This window comes from Macaca nemestrina, chromosome 1, assembly GCF_043159975.1.
Source record: "Macaca nemestrina isolate mMacNem1 chromosome 1, mMacNem.hap1, whole genome shotgun sequence".
In the NCBI taxonomy this organism is placed as follows: Eukaryota; Metazoa; Chordata; class Mammalia; order Primates; family Cercopithecidae; genus Macaca; species Macaca nemestrina.
In genome coordinates this window covers 231612516-231632536 of record NC_092125.1, presented here as the reverse complement: position 1 = coordinate 231632536, position 20021 = coordinate 231612516, and the positions used below count along the sequence as shown (strand labels likewise).

Genomic DNA, 20021 nt, shown 5'->3' with positions numbered 1-20021 from the left:
ATCCCTGACTCTCCACTATGGACCGGCCTCCAGCCATCCCTGACTCTCCACTGTGGACCGGCCTCCAGCAAAGCACAATGGAGGGGCTTTAAAAGCAGATGCTGGGAGAACGCCTGGAATCTGAGGCTGCCTTGAAAAGCAGCACAGGTGACGCCTGGTACACAGGGTGGCGGGTGCCCTGGACTTCATGGCAACGGTGGGGCTGGGGAAGGGCCTGAAGCTCTGGCCCCCGTGGGAGCTCTTGCTGTGTTCTGGGGGTAAAGCCAGAGCCCACCTTGGCTTGGAGGGAGACCCTCCTCAGGGTGAACCCAGGCTACGTCCTGCACCTCTTGCCCCGTTTTTCCCACTTAGGAATTTCAACAAGGACCAAGAGACTTTTGGGAGGAGGGGCTGGGATCTGGATTATTTCCCTTGAGGTGAGGTCACCAAGACGCTCCTGGAGGGCTCTGCTGAGGATCCAGGGGCCCCTCAGGGAGACTCCACCTGAGGCAGAAGCATCTGGGCCGGGACCCAGGCTCGGCCTCTGCTCCAGGATCCCCTGCAGGGTGCACTGTGTGTGTGCGGGTGCTGGGACCTGCCTCTCAGTGCTCCCCGGGCACCTGGCCACTTCTGCCTTCCCCAAGACCTCAGCCTCCATGAGGAGCCCAGGGCCAGCAGGTCTGGGCTGAGGGCAGCAGTTACTGTTACCTGTAACCCTGTGACCTCTCCCAGCTAACAGGTCTTGTCCTCCAAGGTCCTCCAGGCTGAGAAGGCATGTGGGGGGCTGCCTGGGCTGAGACCTTGCAGGCATCCCCAGTGCAGAGCCCGAGTCGGTGCTAGCGGCACCTGCACCTGTCACCAACTTGGCCCCAAGGTTTGGATGAGTGTCATGTCCCTGGCCAGACTGACCCCTGGGGTGGCACCCTCATCCTGGAATCTATCGAGAGGCCACCCAGAGGCCACCAGGAACACCATGGTGAGAGGGAAGGTGGCTCAGGGAGGCACCCCCAGAGGAGGCCCAACTGGCTGGTCCTTCTGTGAGCCCGAGGCCACCCTGTGGTCACATCACAGTGCAGAGGGCTCAGGGAAATTGGACAGAAGCCACTTGAGGGACAGTGCAGCTGTGACCAGGTCACCCCCAAACACTCAGGCCCCAAATCTGGGAGGCCCCACTTGCAGCAGGAGCACTTTTGACATCAAACATGTTTTTCCTAAAAAGGGATGGGATTTTAGATTCCACTGCGCCCCACTCCCCCCCAGTGTGCTCTGTGTCAGTATCTCCCATGTGACTGCCCAGGGGCCAGGGACACACCCCACAGTGGACCTCACAGTGCCCACGGGAAGGCAGGGACACCTACCTGCTGGGTGGCCGTTGATCCACAACCCATAATAGGTGACCCCTGAGCAGTGGGCCATGCTGCCCAGTCCACTGAAGACGTCGCTGTGCCACTGTCCCTGCAGACAGAAGGGTGAGGCTCAGGCTGGTGGCTCCCAAGGGTCTTGTGTGGGTCCCCGCACGGCACTGCAGCTCCCTGGGGCTACAGCGGGGCCCGAGGACCACAGGCTGCTAGAAAACCACATCGTCTCGAGGGTCCTTGCAGCCTGTCCCTTGGTGGTGAGAAACTATATTTCATTAGAATGCGATCCAATTTGCTTTGCAAAATATACTCCCCTTTGAATTTTAACGATGCCAGGAGGTATGGGAACAATGGCACAGTATATAAAATGCAAACAAAACCTCGAACGGGCACATTTCAGCACAAAAATCCTTTTAATACAAAGACTCTGCGTTTGTGGCATGTATCATAAAGGAGGCCTGAACCTGCAAACTGGCCGACTGTGGCGCTGGGATTAAGGTGCCCTGCTTGTCCGTTACACTGCTCATTTGTACATGAAGAGGCCAATTAAAAAACACAGTTTGAAAAAACGTGCCCGTGCGCTTGGGAGAAACGCCTGTTCGCTGCACACCCCAACTCTGCCTCCTTCATAACAAGCCTGGTTTCCAAGTCGTACGACAAAGCCAGGGAAAATCATGTGAAATAGCAGGGTGATTATTTTCACGGAAAATGTCAACGGTATTTCATTTGACTCTCAATTACTTCTATTAGAAGAAAAATTAACCAAAGGCACGTTTTGCTTCTGTTCACTCTTCGGCAGGAGCCAAGCGGGCTCCTGCTTCCCTGCCTGGCCCTCCCTGGGTGCCTTTCCCAGGGGAACCCCGAGGCAGCCGCGGCAGGTCTGCAGGGCGCAGTGTGTGCCTTCCCAGGGCCTCTCCACGGATCCTGGGCCCTGGGATGCGTGGGAAGAGACAAGGAGGGCCGAGGGCCAGGGCTGAGGAGTGCAGCAGATCAGGGGGAAGTGGATGGTGCCGGAGTTCTCTCCGGCCGCAGGGAGACAAGGCCTCTGCAGACAGCCCTGAAGGCCACTGGATTGCCCCAAAGGCCAGGGAGAGCCACGTGCATGAGGGGCTGGCGGGGGGCGGGGAGTGGTGTGGATCGCATCTGCAGAGTGGCTGAAGAGAAGCCTCCGGGTCCAGGCCATCAGCTGGGGGCAGGGCAGGGCGGGGGCCACTCAGCGGCGGGCCAGGAGCACGGCTCACGCCTCCAGGCAGGGAGCTTCTATCCGATCCGAGACAACTGGCAGCCCACGTGGGTGCCCAGAGGCAGCAAAAAGGCAGCTCTCAGCTTCAGGAGAGGCTTGGCAGCCAGCTGGGGGTGCCAGGTGGGCAGAGGCCCGGCTGCTGTCTGGACAGGGCCCTTGCTCCTGGGGCTCTTGTCCTTCTAGCACCCAGACCCCAAGATCCCAGCCAGCACCCACCCAGCTGCATTCCTGCAATGTTCCAAGCTGAGCGCACCACTGACATCACCCTATTGGCCAGACAGTTGCCCTGAAGATCAGAGTCCGGTTCACTGTGCCACCTGGGCCCTGGGCAAGCACCACCCACACTGGCAGCTACAGTGGATGGGAGTCCCAGAGCTGATCGCATGTGGGGTCAGGTGAGAGCGCTTCTGGGGTTCAGATACCAAGCACTGGCGCAGAGTCCATGGGCTGTCCTGACTGCTGCTGCACGGCGTGCCTGGAGGCCAAGGCCTGTCGGAGGCCGTGGGCGCCCTGGCACGCACACAGCAGCTCCCCTCAGCCTTGCCCCCTCAGCTCTCTGTCCTGTGACTTCAGGCGTTCCCACCAAACTGGGCGAGAGTCCACTGCATTTGATTGGCATTTCTTGAGGGTCCCTTCCTGGGACCATTGTCCTCTCTCTCTCATCTCATTCACGCTGGATGGGGAGAGGCGCAAGGTCAGCGCACAGCTGAGGGCTCTTCAGGGCGTCCCGGGCCCCTGTCACCGTCAGTAATGAGAATAGTGATGTCTGGTCTCTGCCCCGTTCCACCTGCTTGGCCTCTGGAAGGTGCCCTGGGCTTTCAGGAGGAGGAAGGTGGAGCTGTGGGGCAGGGCCAGCACCAGCTGCCATATAGTGTCCAGGGTGAGTACCCAGTGAGGCCACGGCTGGGCAGGGGAAGCCAGACACACTCAGGTCATGAGAAACGCAGAGGTGCAGAGCCCACCTTTGGGGTGAGTGACTTCAGCCATGGCTGGTCTGGGGCTGCAGCTCACATATGTGGCACGAGCCTGCCTGGCATCCCCCTCCCTGGGTGCTCAGCAATCAGGTCCGGGCTCAGCATCCTCGGTGCCCACCGCTGGTGTCCGGGTGGGAGGGCTGAGCCGGGCAAGCTTTCATGCAGCACTTGATCAGTCCAAGCACATCTGAGTGATCAATGCAACGGATTCAATAGCATGGTCTTGTCTAATTCATGTTATCAATCTCACCTTTGACAATTCGGTTTCTGTTGCATGCACCCCAAGCAGGAATGAGCAGGTGCTTATTAAATAGGGTGCAGGGGAGGCTCCTGATCCCCTTGCTGACCTCACAGACTGGGGCATTGAAAGTTCTGGAGCAGGCCGGGCGCGGTGGCTCAAGCCTGTAATCCCAGCACTTTGGGAGGCCGAGACGGGCGGATCACGAGGTCAGGAGATCGAGACCATCCTGGCTAACACGGTGAAACCCCGTCTCTACTAAAAAATACAAAAAACTAGCCGGGCGAGGTGGCGGGCGCCTGTAGTCCCAGCTACTCGGGAGGCTGAGGCAGGAGAATGGTCTAAACCCGGAAGGCGGAGCTTGCAGTGAGCTGAGATCCGGCCACTGCACCCCAGCCTGGGCGACAGAGCAAGACTCTGTCTCAAAAAAAAAAAAAAAAAAAAAGAAAGTTCTGGAGCAGCCGCCTCCCGCCTGGGCCTCAGGGAGCACCCAGGCACAGCCCAGGGCAATGCCCAGTGTGGAGAGCTATGTGCAGGGCCTCAGTCACAGAGAGGCCGGGACAGAGGAATGGGCACGCCGCCGCCTGCTCTCCCTCCTCCTCCCTGCCGGGCCACTGCCTGGCACCCAGGTGAGCACAGGTGTATGGTGTAGGACACAGGAAGGTGGTGATGGTCACATGACCTTTGGGGAAGGGCTTCTTGGGGTCCAGGTCCACACCCAAAATAAAGAGGCAAACAGTGGTTCCAAAGTCAGGAAGCGGTCGTGCAGGATGATGGTGACACACATACGTTCCCCCTCGGTCACAAAGGTGACCCCAGGACCATAAGGGTGTTTTCTGTCAGGGGCCCTCCTTTCCCTGCCCTGCTCTGCCAGGTGGCAGAGCACTCAGGAGGCCCCGGGCAGTGCTCAGCTCTCCCCAGCTCCCAGCACCACGTGGCCAAAGGCTCACACCTTCCTTGACAGTCGATGAGCTCCGACGGCTTGGCTGGTGCGGGCACTGATTTAGCACTGGCCTACTCCAAGCAGCCTGGGGTGGAAGAGATTGTGAGCGCTCTCCTTTCTCACTCTGGGAAGCACTTCTGGTCCATTCATGCTGTTTTCTTTCCGTGCTTTATTGGAAGCAACTCCCTCTGTTTTCAGGCCATAGTCAGGCGTCCACCCTCCCCTGGCACCACGAGGCACTTCCTGCCTCCGGCCCTCCTGGGGGATCCTGGGTCTGGTGCTCCTTGGGGTTCGACAGCCCCAGGAGGTGGGGGTGAAGAGCGGGGGCTCCAGCCTTCCCCAGTGTCGGCCTTCAGGGTGTTGTGGTCTGGAGAAAGTAACCCCCAACAATTGCCAAATCTTGGGTATGAAGCAGGCGGGGCCTTTGCTGAGGTTCACGGCCTGGTGCACCAGGTGGGGGCTCCCAGGACCAGCTGCCCAGCCCCCTCAGGCCATGTTATGAGTGAGGAGCCTGCCGGACCCTCCTGCCTGGGCCCTGCGACTGCCCAGGGGCTGCTGTGCCTTGGTGGGATGGGTGGGGCTAGCTCCGGTTTCTGAGGACTGGTCATCTGTGTCACTTCCTGGTAACAGTGAGGACCAGGGGTCCTGCATTTGACCTCGCTGGTCCCATCGCAAGTGCCTGGGCTTTAAGGTATGAACTATGAGGAGTTCCAGAGGGGACATGGGCTCTGCCCTAGTGTAACCCTGGTGTCCTGATAGCCAGCCCCCTCCTCTGCCCCAGGGTGGTGGGGGGTCCACCTGAGGCAAGCCGGCCAGACTCCCCAAAGGCCATGCGTGCTCAAACGCCCCAAATTATTTACATGGTTCTCAGTGTTACATGCACGTCAGGATACCCCCACTGGCCCAGGCTTCCTGGACTATGACCCCTGGGTCTGAGGGCAGTAGGCCCGAATGTGGAGGCTGCAGGCCCTGTGGAGGACCCGGGTGGGCATTCCCACACATGCCCAGCTAAGGAGAGGAGGCTGGGGGACTGCGGCGGGCAAAGCTGCCCAGAAGGAGCCACCTGCTCCGTGCAGTGAGCAGGTGCTCGGCACCCAGCGGCGACTCTGGGAAAGCCGGCGTGTGAGACAGCCAACACTCATGGCGCAGCCGACGCAGCCAGGGACGCCTGGCGGCCCACGCTGCTGCCAACATGGGTAGGAGACCCTCTGATGTGCACACACACGTGTGGCCTCCAATCTGTCTGCTCCGAGTTCTGGTCCAGCTCCCACCGAGGGTGTTCGGAGGATGTGTGGGGCCTGCCCAAGCCCTCGGGTCCTGGGAGGTTGAGGCAGTAAGCCGTAAACCAGGAGTGCAGGGGATGGAGATGGCCGAGGCGTCGCAGGCTGGTGGGGGTGCTCGCGGCCCAGGACCTCTGTGGCTTGGGCCCGGCCTGAGCTGCGTGGCTCCTGTCCCTGTGGAAGAGGAGCCTCCTCTGCTTTGGGATCCGCTGTTCTTATTTTCCGTCAGAAGAAGCTGTAACACGTGTATTTTCAGGAATGTATTTTTTCTAGAATGCATTTTTTTAAAAAGGTTCTTCATAGAGCTCTGCATTAAGGAATACTGGCTGCAAGGCAGGAGACACGGTTTGCAGGAGACATACCTGCCATTGAGAGGGGAACAGGTCTCCTGGAGGGCTTCGCCAACCTCGAGCTCACGGTGCCCTGGGTAGCAGCCGATGTCTCCTGGAGTTTCTCCTACTATAGATGGATCAGAGCTGATGTAGGAGGTGCCAAGGGCATGCTCTGACGTGGGCAGAGGCGAAGGCCAGGAGAGAGAGAAGGACTCACCACTTTCTTGTCTTTTCAGAACATAAAATGATCTCTAAAACAAACAGCCGGCGCTGGTTGGGGTGTGGCTGGAGGGGCAGGGCAGTTCTCAGAGGCAACTCAGTGTCCAAGAAGGGCCTGGCGTCTGCCTCGTGGCCTCGATTGATGGCTTAAGCTCCCAGGGAAGAAACGAAAGGGCCCAAACTCCTGTGCACAAAGGCACTCCACAAAGCCTTGCAGCACCAACATGGTGAGGGGCAGGTGCTCCCGGATGGGGGTGGCTGGTGGCCAGGACTGGGGGAGAACACAGTCACCAAGAAGCGTCAAAGAGGGGAAGACCGGGTGCGCAGTGCTGGCCACAGCTGACAGTGGGTGGGCTTGCGTCTCAATTGTGGTCATTGTTAAGAGGGCCGATACTCATTAGGGTAACCTTTTACAAAAACAACAGAAAATAACCAGTGTTGGTGAGGCTGCGGAGGAACTAGAACTGTGTGCACCGTGGGCGGGAAGGTAAAAGGGTGAGGCCGCTGTGGAGAACAGCATGGCGGTTCCTCAAAAATTAAAAACAGAATCACCATCCGATGCAGCAGTCTCACTTCTGGGGCTGCGGCCCACAGGGCCTCGAAGAGTTCTCTGTGCAGCCGTATTCACAGCAGCATCACCCACAGGACCCAGGAGGGGAAGCCTCCCTAGAGTCCACCCACAGAGGGGCAGAGAAGCATGTCTGTCCACATCGGGGGAGCCCGCCTCAGCCTTAGGAAGGAAGGAGGGGCTGGCACAGGCTCCAGCATGGAGGCATCTGAGGACACCGCGCTGGGTGAAACAAGCCTGGCATGAAAGGACACCACTCACAGGAGGCCCGAGACCAGCAGGGTCTACAGACACAGTGGAACGGTGGCCGCCAGGGGCGGGAGCGTGGGGAGTTCGTGTTGGAAGGGGACAGAGGTTCAGGTGGGAAGGTGACAAAGTTCTGGAGGTGGATGTGGTTGTGGCTGCACAAAATGTACACGTGCCTCCTGCCACTCCACTGCATGCTTAAAAACGGCTATGGCCCAGTGCAGTGGCTCATGCCTGAAATCCCAGCTCTCTGGGGGCCAAGGCAGAAGTGTTAGAGCCCAGGAGTTGGAGATGAGCCTGGGTGACACAGTGAGACCTCGCCTCCACAGAACAAAAAGTAGTTAAGATGCTACGTTTTATACTATATGGATTTTACCATGACAGAATGGTTGGTGTTTTGGTTTTTTATTTTTTTGAGACAGGGTCTTGCTCTGTTGCCCAGGCTTGAGTGCAGTGGGCATGATCTCAGCTCACTACAACCTCTGCCTCCCAGGTTCAAGCCATCCTCCCGCCTCAGCCTCCTGAGTAGCTGGGGCCACAGGTGTGTGCCATCGCGCCCAGTCTAATTTCGTATTTTTAAAAACTTCTTTTGTAGAGACAGGGTCTCCCTGTGTTGCCCAGGCTGGTCTTGAACTCCTGGGCTCAAGCAATCCTCCCACCTTGGCCTCCCAAAGTGCTGAAAGTACAGGTGTGAGCCACCATGCCTAGCCAACAAAACGTTTTTTAAAGCAGGCTAAATATTTGACTAATGACACCACAAGGAACAGCTGTCCCCTCCCTCTGGACAGCCCTCAGGATATGCGGAGTGACTCCCATCTCTGGCAGCTGCTGCCTCTCCGGGTGGACGCCATTTACTCTCCAGGATAAAGGTGGAGGAGAGGCACTGTGACCAGAGGGTCCAGCACTGAGACACAGAGAACTGAGCAGCTGAGCCGAGAGCGCCTTGCTTCTCCTCATTAACCAGAGTCCAAGGGACAGACCTGGCAATGTTTTCTTGCACACACAGCCATGTGAAGACCTCCTGCCTCTGAAGTGCAATCTGGCAGCCATGGCTGTGCTGTGTGGGAGGCGGCCCCAGCCCAGTCCTGACCTGAGGGCATGGGGGCCCAGCCTGTCCTCTTGGCCTCTGGCGCCCTTCTCTGTTTGTAGCGTCTACGTCGGTCTGGGCAGGAGCAATGCCCAGAGAAGGCGCTGGAGGAGCGGGCAGCTCACTGGCCACGGTCCGTGTGTGCCTGCAGGTGTCAGTGGTGTGGACAAGGCCAGGGGACTGCTGCCACCGGGGACAATGCCCAGGGGACCCCACAGGGCAGCGAGCACCAGCACACAGCAGTGTCCCCACGGGGCTCAGGCCACAGGCCTGCCTGGTGAGGGTGTGTGGGCCTTGGTCGGCAGGCAGTCCCAGGGCCTGCCCAGGTGTCCCAGTCCTCTGGGCCTGGATGGCAGAGGGAGTGGGGAGGTCATATTATAGCCCCCGGGAATGTAGGTCACTTTAAGGGTTTTACACCAAGACTCTCATAGAAATCCTCTGCAAAACTGTCCGCAGAATTCAAGGCTTTAGTGCCAAGGGGAAAAACCATCCCAAGCAGAAAGGCCGGGAGGCGGCTCGGGGGCCTGGCTCTCAGGAGTACCCAGCCAGCCCCTGGGCCCAGTGGCCATCCCAGGCCACGCTCGCCTGTCCAAACTATGGCCTGGGAATAAGCTCGGAGCTCCCGGGGAGGCCAGTGCGGTGCCGGGACAGGGCTGGGCCGCCCCCTGGTGGATGCGCTGAGCACCCTGCTGCCATCAGCCCAGGAGGGAGGGCACCGTCCCTCGCCTGGTCCTCTCTTTCGGCCCAGGGTGCTGGTGACCAGCAAGCAGCGTGGACCCGAGTTGGCACCTGCGTGGCAGCCAGGGGACCTGTGGGACAGAAGAGCCTCTGGGGACAGGGCTGTGCTGGGAGTGGGGGTGGGGAGGACGAAGCTGTCCATGGTCCTCTGGAAGAACAGGAGCTGCTTCTTGCCCAGCCCAGGCCGGAGTGGACAGCGCTGTCTGGCAGCAGGCAGCACCTGTGTCCCTGGGCCATGAGACAGGCCCTGAGCAGGTCCTCCTGAATCTCGGGGAACGTGAGGGTTGGGTGAGTGGCCGGGGGTCCCCAGGGCCGCACTGCCACTGCCTGGTAAGGGAGCCTGCTGTCCTTGCACCTCAGCTTCCTCACCTGCACCCTGCACGGACTGGTGGGGACCACGAGCCAACGCACCAAAAGGCTGACAGCAGCGCCTCGCATCCAGGAAGTGAAACCACACACCCGAGCCCAAGCTCCAGAGCTGTGTACCAGCGCCGGCCCCAGCTTTGCCCCAACCCTGCAAGGCGAGGGAATCGTCATGGTGGCAGTGGGCTGGGGGCCCGGGTGTGCTGGGGTGGAAGCGGGTGAGGAGAAGAGAATTCTGCCCAGGGACTCCTTTGGCCGCACTCTCTCACAGCCGTTCTGGAGAGCGAAGACAAGGGAGTGATGGCTGCCCCAGCACGCAGTGAAGTCTGGTCCTGCAGGATGGACACACATCCCGGGGGAGAAGAGGCAGAGCCGTGGCTTGGGTGCCGTATCTCCTGCATATGGCTCAGGTGAGAACCCGCAGCACCAGCCCAGGCCAGCAGGGGCAGCAACGAGGCTGACATGGACTCCCAGGGTCCAGCAAGGACACTGCCAACGGCCAACTGCCCTGAGCAGGGCTGGCAGTCCCTGGAGTGGGCATGGATGGCACTTTTACCCAAGCAGGATGCTCTGTTTCAAGAGCAGGGAGGGTGGACATGCATTTGGAGGGGAGCCACGCTGCACCTCCCACCTGACCACCCTTCCAGGGGCCCCACATCTGACCACCTCTGAGGCCTTGCTGCGGAGCGGACAGCTGTGCCAGCCAGGATGAGGCTCCCATCCCCACCCCATCTCCTTCATCACCATGTGGCCCCATGCCAATTGCCAACCCACCACCTCTCAGTTCCCAGCATCCCCCTTCCTTGCCCACTTGTCCCTGACGGGAAGTGGACCCTGTCAATGTTTCTCCTTTGCCAGCAAGTGCAATGCCAGGTTTTGTCAACAGAGAACAAGGCGGGACTACGGGAAGCTGTGTTTCCACTTTAACTCCTATGGCCGGGGCCAGTGGCCTGTGGAAAACCCCACAGTGTCTGGTCTCTGGCAAGCGTCTCCTGCACCTCAGTGGGAGTTTCCTGAGAAGCAGCTCTGGCCCCTGGCACCCTAGAAAAGCTCTCTACCACCTGGGCTGGCAGCCACACCCTCTCTGTTGAGGTCTGAGTCTCAGGAGGGTGCTGGCTTCCTCCCAGTTTGAGGGACTATTCACTCCAACCACTGCTCCAACTTTCACACGAGAATCTTGGTAAGGAAGGGAATTCAACTGACATTGTAATTCTGCGACCCACACAATTAAATGTTGCGTTTCTCATCAAAGCAGCCCCAAGGCTCTAGGGAACGAGGGACTCCTCTCCACGGCCGTGGCAGTCCTGATTGGCTGTGACTTGTGCTGCATTGAGAGACCCGCACGTGTGGTTTCTTCCTGTTAGTGCTGCTGGACGCTCAGGGGACCCCTCACAGCCCTTGCAGTCATGGTCATCCTCATGGCTGTGACAGCCTCACACAGCAGCACCTGGGCTCCTGAGGCCCTCGATTGGGCTGGTGTCTCACGGCCAGCATGGGGGATGGCTTGGTTAACTGTGAAGCTCCCCCAGGCTGTGGACCAGCGGCCTCCCCTTCCCACCAGCCAGGGGCTCAGGCCTGCAGCCCAGCCCAAGCAACAACCACGCCACTCTTAGACTCCACTGCAGAGGCTCTGTCTCCGGGACCCCACCTGACATTGCGATGCTGGTATTCCTTCTCTTGCCCTTTTTGGTAGCTAGCTGCCTCGTCCTTGTTAGTGACTCTTTCAGTACATTTTCCCCACTGGAGTGATGGGTGTTGCTTCTACCTCCTGACTGCGTCCTGAACCAGGCCCCACTGTCCATTCAACGCTCAGACCGAAAGCTCAGGTGCCAACCTTGACTCTTCTCTTGCCTTTGCCCACACATCCAGCCTGTCAACAAGTCTGGCGTCCTCTCCTCCAAACATCCTGAAATTTGCTCTCTGTACTCATGGGGCCGCTGCCCCATGCCCCCAAGAACAATCCTGGTCCCTGCCTTGTAGGGCCTGTCACAGACCAGAATGTACCACCTCAAAATCTGCCTCTTTGGCATCAGCACTATTTTGAGCTGATTATTTTGAGAAACTGCAGACACAGGAGAAGCTCTGAAAACAGAGTACAAGTTTCCCTTTTGTAAGAAAAATTTGCATCCGTAAAGGAAACTCCACTGGTAAGGGTCTGTCCTCTCCGTACCAGGAAGAGAAAGGCCCCAGATCACCAAGGCGCAAAGGCTCCTGTAGGTGGAGAAGGCCCTGCCTTAGCTGCACCACAAGCCTTATCCCATGACTGGCCCCCAACACCCTTCTTCCTTTGGTTTGGCTGAAGATGGGATTTAAGTCAAAGGCGAGGGCCGCCTGTGAGCTTCCCCGCCTCTCCACGTACCTCCCGAGTACATACAAGGCACACATATGAATACGCTCCTGTTTGTTTTTCTCTTTTCCCGACAGGGAACTGTGAGGGGAGAGGGAAACTTATCTTCCCACGCGGGATAAGGGAATTGCAGGGCCTGGAACTTGGAGAAGCTGCCAGGGTGAGGCTCCCCACACACCCCACGCGCCCCACCCCCGCGAGGCCCGCACCCTCTGGGCAGCAGGTGCTCTGCACCCCTGGGTACCTCGTAGGTGGAGCCATCGGCGCAGCGCAGCACCCCGTGTCCCTGACGCTGGTCCCGGACCCAGTCGCCATCGTACTTGTCACCGTTCCTGGGGGACACACGCACAGAGTCCACTCTCAGCAGGGGGAGCCAGGTGGTGGCAGTGACTCAGCCCGGCTCCTCCCACCGGGCTCCGCAGGCACCGCGGGACGGAGGCAAAAATAGGCCCGAGCAGATGGCCCCGAGAGCTCCTGCCTCGCCAGGGCCGGCTGGGGGCCGACGACAGGCGGCGGGGACACGTCCGCCCACCCCCACCCTAGATGGCAGGCCTGCTCGGGACACGCTTAGCCTCCGCCACTCAAAATGGGAAATGACACGGAGAGGCAACAGGAGGGGGCTGCAGTCTCCACAGCCAGTGACGCTGAGACTCCGCCGTGGGAATTTCCACACGGGCTGAAGACGCCTAGCACCTGGGAGGCGGGAGGCTCTGCTGGCCAGAGGGCACCCCCAGCCTCATTTAGACCTGGAGAAGCTCCTGTGGTGCCATCTTGCTGCCAGCCTGACCTTCTCAGGAGGTATTTTAATGGGAGGGGTGATGTTTTATCTACTAAACACACCATCGGTCAATTTCAATCAATAAGGGGAAAATTACAGAACAACACCGAAACCACAGAATGTGGTCCAACAACTTGGCACTGGAGCGGTGGCAGGTGGACAGCAGGGGCCGGAACAGGCCCGGGGTGTCCTACGGCAGTCTTGTCTACACCCCCAGGCCACATGGCCTCACACCTGTCCTGTGTGTCTGTCATACGCCGGGCAGCACCTGCAAGACTCATACTCACTTAAAGAGCATCTGCCCAGGGCCGTGCCTCTTGTTGTCATGGAAGGAGCCCTGGTACACTTGTCCGTCCCGGTCCACCAGAAACCCGTGTCCTGGAGAAGGGACCAAGAGACAGACTTGGCTTTGTGCCTCCTCCTGCATCTGAGAAAGGATCTGACCCCTGCTCCTCAGAGGGCAGGTAGAGGAAAGTGGTAAGTCTAGGAGGCATGGGGCTCAGGGCCCCCCAGGAGCATGACAAACCCTGCAGGCCTGGCTACACAGGGCCTTGGCACAGCTCGGAGAGGCTCTGAATGGGAAGGGCAGATGTGCTTTGGGACAGGTCGGTCAGCCGACAGGGCAGCAAAAATGGCCCTGGGGTCCAGCTCTCAAAGGTGCTGCTGAGGGACCCTGCAGACTGCCATTGGAGGCTGCACAGGCTCTGTGTCCTGCTGGGGTGAGGACGGGTGCGGTTTGGGCCTGTTGTTTGTTTTTATAAGAAACTTCAAGTTCACAGTGAGGGAGGCAGGGCTTCACCTGAACAAGGAGAAACTCAAGAGGATGGGAGTTCAGTAAACTGTGGCATTTTCAAATTTTGGACAACTCAGAAATTTGAGAGTATTTCTGATTCTTTTTTGTTGTTGTTGTTGTTGCTTTGTTTTTGAGACGGAGTCCCGCTCTGTCGCCAGGCTGGAGTGCAGTGGCATGATCTCAGCTCACTGTAACCTCTGCCTCCCAGGTTCAAGTGATTCTCCTGCCTCAGCCTCCTGAGTAGCTGGGATTACAGGCGTGTGCCACCATGCCCAGCCATTTTTGTATTTTTAGTAGAGATAGAGTTTCACCATTTTGCCCAGGCTGGTCTCAAACTCCTGACCTCAGGTGATCCGACTGCCTCAGCCTCCCAAAGTGCTGGGATTACAAGCATGAGCCACTATGCCTGGCCTCAGATTCTTAACATAAGAAAAACACTGGAAAAAGAAGCTCCATCTGTGGTGGAGAGTATCATGTGCTTGACTCCTGTCTCGGGTGCAGGTGGCCTTTTGGCTGTGGGACCGTGGACCGTGCTCTGCCTGGCTTGGCTGGGTAGAGGGACAGGGCACAGCCCCCTCCTAGCTTGAGTCTGGCCTCCTGACTTGCTTGGGCCAACAGAATGTGGAGGAAGTGGCCAAGCTGCCCAAGACTCCTGGGTAAGGAGCTGGGCTTCCCAGGCCTATGAGGATCTCAGGGACCCTCAGGCCTGGCGGAGTTGCTGTGACTATAGCCATTTAGTAACCCCATGAGACCAGACTAGAAGCCCCTCCCTGCAGGGCCCACGCCAACCTACTGACTCCAGGATCAGGAGCAGTTAATAAAGCAGTGGCCATTTTAACCCCGAAGCCATGGGCGTCTATTCCGCAGTAGCGGATAACAGAGATGCACGAAGTGCCACAGGACCTGGTGGGCATACTGGTGTATGCAGGGCATAGGACACGGTCTGGGGGTGGGGAGAAGATAGCATGGGCCCCCTACCTTCTTTCCCACCCTCTGAAGTCAGATAGGCCCCATCAGAGGTTCCTGAATCCAAGTGGACGTAGGATCCCGTGCCCTGAAAGCACCCGCCCCTCACAGCGCCCGGCTCCCGTGGACGCCAGACCTTCCCGCATGCCATGGGAGACCTCCCCTTCATAACATCCGCCGGCTTTGTACTCCATGACGCCGTATCCTTGAGGCTCTCCCAGAACAAACTGTCCAGAGAAGGTGTCCCCTGCGTGTGGACAAGAAGGAGGTGAGACAGGAGGTTCAGTTCAGGGATGCGGCCCCAGTCGGCTCTTCTCTGTCCCTGACCCATGAGACGCAGGAACCACTCCAGAATGGATGTCCCCGCCTCCATTGTACTACTTAGTCTGGTTCATGAGAGAAAACATGGTAAGCAGGTCTGGTCTCCCCAGCAGCTGGGCACGCAGACAGCCCTAGGCAGACACTCTCTGCGGACATCTACCCGAGGGCAAAGGACCCTCTGGTAAGAGTTTGCAGGGTGAAGGATGAGGTTTTTCCCTGGCTCTTTAAAAACTGAAAGCCGGCCGGGCGTGGTGGCTCAAGCCTGTAATCCCAGCACTTTGGGAGGCCGAGACGGGCGGATCACGAGGTCAGGAGATCGAGACCATCCTGGCTAACACGGTGAAACCCCGTCTCTACTAAAAAATACAAAAAACTAGCTGGGCGAGGTGGCGGGCGCCTGTAGTCCCAGCTACTCGGGAGGCTAAGGCAGGAGAATGACGTAAACCCGGGAGGCGGAGCTTGCAGTGAGCTGAGATCCGGCCACTACACTCCAGCCTGGGCAACAGAGCGAGACTCCGTCTCAAAAAAAAAAAAAAAAATACCTGAGAGAAAAGACCTCCACTGAGAACCCACCGACCCCTCTGGCATGAGGGTCTGAGGTTCCTGGAGACACAGCTTCTGGCAACGAGCACGGGAGTCCCCAGAGGAGGTTTCCCATCTAGGGATACAATGTGGCTGAAATAGCTTTAAAGAAAAAAGAAATAGTGTAACTTGGGATAGATAAATCTTTATTCCAGAAAAGCATCTCCAGAAGCCTGAGTTGCTCTCAGTGGTGACCACAGAGCCTCAGTCAGGTCCCCAGGCCTTCCGGGTAGGCCAGGCTCCTCACAGCACAAAGGTTCCCGTCTACACGTCATGCCTTCTGCGTCTAGACTCGTGGGACCAACTGAGCCCAACGGGTTATGAGAAAGGAGTGAATGTGCCATCCCGGCTAGAGCTCACCTGACCAGGCCCAGTGCCGGCGGCCTTCTCCCGTGATCTCTCCGTCCACAAATGCCCCCTCGTAATAACTGCCATCTTTAAATAACAACTTCCCGTGACCTGGCAGGAGAAATCGCTGTGTAAAGTCAGACAGCGGTTGGGTTGACTGCAATGACCCTGTGCAGTGTGGGGCCTGTTTCTCAGAACAGAGAGCTTGCCTTCAAAACCTGTGTTTGGCTCCATCACTCATGCGATACATGTATTTAAAAATAAAAAATGCTCTCAAAATCATCTGCCGAAACATGCCTGAGCAACCTGGGCCTTCAGCCAGAACAAGCAGAGGAATCAAAGTGCAGGCGACCAGCCTGAGCAACGTGGAGAGACCCTGACTCTACACAAAATGTTAAAAATCAGCGGGGTATGGTGGTGCGTGTTTGTGGTTCCAGCCGCTCAGGAGGCTGAGGTGGGAGGATCACTTGAGCCAGGAGGTTGAGGCTGCAGTGGGCCGTGATTGCACCACCGCACTCCAGCCTGGGTGACAGAGAGACACCCCGCATCAAAAATAAATAAATAAAAGTGCAGTTGAGACCTCATCTCTGAGCCTCCTGAGGGGACACTCCCATCACCCTGCTTCTGTCAATGTGAGGACAGAGAGTCTGCAGAACACGGCGCCACAGAAGAGCACCTTTTAAAAGGGGGAACGTCCTGCCCAGGCCAGGCTCTGACAGCGGCCACAGACAGGAGCCTTCGCGCCTGCCTGGTGGACAAGCATCTTTCCTGTCGGACCCTACAGAAGAAGCATCTGCGTAGCAAAAACACTAAAAAAAAGTTAAACGTTTTAAAAATACAGAAAATACTGATAGATACAAAAATAGCTCATATAGCAAAACCCCGGAAGACCAAGCTCCCATGAGAAAACTGGGCAGAGTGGCCGGGTGCCGTGGCTTACACCTGTAATCCCAGCACTCTGAGAGGCTGAGGTGGGCAGATCACTTGAGGTCAGGAGTTTGAGACCAGCCTGGCCAACATGGTGAAATCCTTTCTCCACTTTAAAAAAAAAAAAAAATACAAGTCGGCCGGGCGCGGTGGCTCATGCCTGTAATCCCAGCACTTTGGGAGGCTGAGATGGGTGGATCACAAGGTCGGGAGATAGAGACCATCCTGGCTAACACCATGAAACCCTGTCTCTACTGAAAATACAAAAAATTAGCTGGGCGAGGTGGCAGGCGCCTGTAGTCCCAACTACTTGGGAGGCTGAGGCAGAAGAATTGCTTAAACCCGGGAGACGGAGGTTGCAGTGAGCCGAGATCGAGCTACTACACTCTAGCTTGGGTGACAGAGCGAAATTGTCTCAAAAAGAAAGAAAGAAAGAAAGAAAACTGGGCAGAGTGGCTGGGCACAGTGGCTCACGCCTGTAATGCCATCACTTTGGGAGGTCAAGGTGGGTGGATCACCTGAGGTCAGGAGTTCGAGACTAGTCTGGCCAACATGGCAAAACTGCATCTCTACTAAAAACACAAAAATTAGCTGGGCGTGGTGGCAGGTGCCTGTAATCCCAGCTACTCGGGAGGCTGAAGCAGGAGAATCGCTTAAACCTGGTAGCTGGAGGTTGCAGTGAACCGAGATGGCACCACTGCACTCCAGCCTGGGCAACAAGAGCAAAACTCTGTCTCAAAAAACAAAAACAAAAACAAAAAAGAAAAGAAAAGAAAAGAATACTGGCAGAGGGCAGATACAAAACTGTGTGAGAGGAGCACAGTGGTGGGAAGGTCCACACCATGGAAGGTTCATGGCATTTGCCTGGGGTTGAGGGGGTACAGGTGTTATTGACTTTATACTTGGTTTCTTTGTTTTTTGTTTTGTTTTGAGATGGAGTCTCACTCTGTGACCCAGGCTGGAGTGCAGTGGCGCAACCTCAGCTCACTGCAACGTCTGCCTCCTGTGTTCAAGGGATTCTCCTGGCTCAGCCTGCCAAGTAGCTGGGATTAGAGGTGTGCATTACCATATCCAGCTAGTGTATTTTTAGTAGGGTCGGGGTTTCAGCCTGCTGGTCAGGCTGTTCTGCAACTCCTGACCTCAAGTGATCCACCCATCTTGGCCTCCCAAAGTACTGGGATTACAGGTGTGAGCCACTGCGCTTGGCCTGACTTTACACTTTCTTCTATTACTTGGACTTACTACAAGAGTAGGTTCTCCTTATAATCAGAAATAAACCACAAAGCCAGTTTTCACTCTAGAAAAGACAAATTAACTCAACCTCTAGGGAGAATTTCTAAGTCGCAGCTTCCTTTGCTAAAGATGGCCCTCCAGGGGGGTCTCCCAGGCCTCTGTTTCCCCGTCCATCCGGCCTTACCCCCAGCAGCCAGGGAAGCACCAGGGTACAGTGGGCTCGAAAGCTACAGGAAATGCCACTTGCCCACCCAGCCTCCCGGGGAGAAACCAGCTTCATCAGCCGTGGGGTGGCAGCTGCAAGAAGAAACCACAGAGGCCTCTCACCGTGCTTCCTCCCTCCTTTCCATTCTCCTTCATATCGAAAGAAAGAATTTGGGTATACGTAGACACCATAACCTGAATATTGAGAAGACACACACAGGTGAGCACAGACACTGAGATGAGGGATGGTCTCCAGTATTGAAGGAGGGAGTCCAGCTCCCTCGAGGACTTCAAGGGGTTGGTACACATCACCTTCAGCGGCCCAGAGGCGGCCTGTGGGGCTCATGAGCTCTCCTGTCGGCTGTTGGGCCGTCCATTTGCTCATTTGTTTATGTGACAAGGACGAGGACCTACTTGGTGCAGAGAAGACAGGCCCAGTGAGAGGAGGGCTGGGTTGAAACAAGAGCAGGTCCTTGAGACAGTAGAGGTGCTCGGGAGGTGGTGAGGGACAGGTTGGGAGCCTTGTTGCGGGAGATGAGTGAGCCAGGGGAAGGCAGAGCCGGCAGCATCAGTGAGGCACACAGGGGAGGAGCAGACCCTCCCATCCCCTGCTGTGACCCTTCAGTGGTCTCCTATCCCTGGGGACAAAATCCACACTCAAACCTAAGGAGGGCCTGGCCGGCTTTAACTCTTCCCAGTTGCTGGGTGGGCCACCCGCCAACTCCCGCAGTTCCTGGAATGGGTAGGGCTCCCTCCCCACCAGCTCCTCCTCGGGCACATCTTGGGGGCAGGGTTTATGGGAAAATGTCGGGGAGGAGGGCGGGGGTTTCAACAGGCTACTGTATCTGCCCCAAATCTTCTACCTGAAGATACTAGTGTGAGCTCTGAGTTCATTCCAGACCCGTTTATTTGATTCTAGAAACAGTTCCTATCAAGAGCGGCTTTTTTTTTTTTTTTTTTTTTTTGAAACGGAGTCTTGCTCTGTCGCCCAGGCTGGGATGCAGTGGCGCGATCTCGGCTCACTGCAACCTCCGCTTCCTGGGTTCAAGGGATTCTCCTGCCTCAGCCTCCTGAGTAGCTGGAACTACAGGCGGCACCACGCTCGGCTAATTTTTGTATTTTTTTAGTAGAGACGGGGTTTCGCCATGTTGGCCAGACTGGTCTCGAACTCCTGACTTCAGGTGATCCGCCCGCCTCGGCCTCCCAAAGTGCTGGGAGTGACAGGCAAAATCTGCTTTTGAAACGTGACCTAGCGTTTCTGGACAGCACCGGCCAGGAAGTCAGGAGGCTTCGTGCTGCTCCTGCGCCTGCCCTGGCCCCACATCCCGGGCTTCGGGATCCCCAAGGCAACCCCAGGTCCGGCTGGCTGTGAGGCTGCGGCCGGAATCCGGTCTTCCCTGCTGGGAGCAAGCCGGGGGCGACCCCCTGCAGGGCTGGGCCTGCTGCGGCAGGAGGGCTCGGGGAAGGGTGCGAGCCGGGCCCGGGGAGGCGCACGGCGAGTCCTGTGGGAGTGGGGGACGCGGAGGCGGCCCCGGCTCCGCCGCGGCACCTGGACCTCCACTTTCCGAGGTGAGCATTTGGGGGTCGAGGGCGTAGAGCGATCGCACCCCGAACGGGGCCCAGGGCAGCCGGCGACCTGCCCCGTGGCCCGCAGTCGTTACCGTCCCGGGGCGGCCTCCTCGGCGGGTCCCGGCGCGGCCCACGGGAGCTCGGGGTGCCCTCGCCAACCGCCGCCATCTTGCCGCCGGGGGTTTCCTTAGCGACCAGCAACGCCCGCTTCCATTGGTCTTTGTCGCAAGGGGGTGTGGCCACGGGCCTAGTCCCTGAGCCCGCGCAATCTCTGGAGCGAAGCTAGCCGGACCCGGAGCCAGAGGACGCAGCTGCGCCTCTGCGCGTTTCCGCCGCTGTCGTGTCTTCCGCGGAGAGGCCCGCCCGCCAACGGCCTGCGCGTCTG

General features: G+C 57.9%; 1 protein-coding gene across 12 annotated transcripts in view; it reads right to left on the bottom strand.

The window, feature by feature from the left end:
* LOC105496701 (MORN repeat containing 1) overlaps positions 1 to 19979 on the bottom strand; it is a 70621-nt gene extending 50642 nt beyond the window's left edge. For 2 of the 12 annotated variants that reach the window (XM_071067773.1, XM_071067782.1), the window contains exons 1-6: positions 18191 to 19707; positions 15716 to 15814; positions 14589 to 14699; positions 12981 to 13071; positions 12160 to 12247; positions 1338 to 1434 (exon numbers count right to left, since the gene is read on the bottom strand). In XM_071067773.1, coding sequence (XP_070923874.1) covers positions 1338 to 1434; positions 12160 to 12247; positions 12981 to 13071; positions 14589 to 14699; positions 15716 to 15814; positions 18191 to 18452 — 748 coding nt within the window. In that variant the 5' untranslated portion in view covers positions 18453 to 19707. The other 10 variants (XM_071067772.1, XM_071067717.1, XM_071067722.1 and 7 more) reach the window with 10 other exon arrangements.
* Between the last annotated feature and the right edge of the window lie 42 nt (positions 19980 to 20021).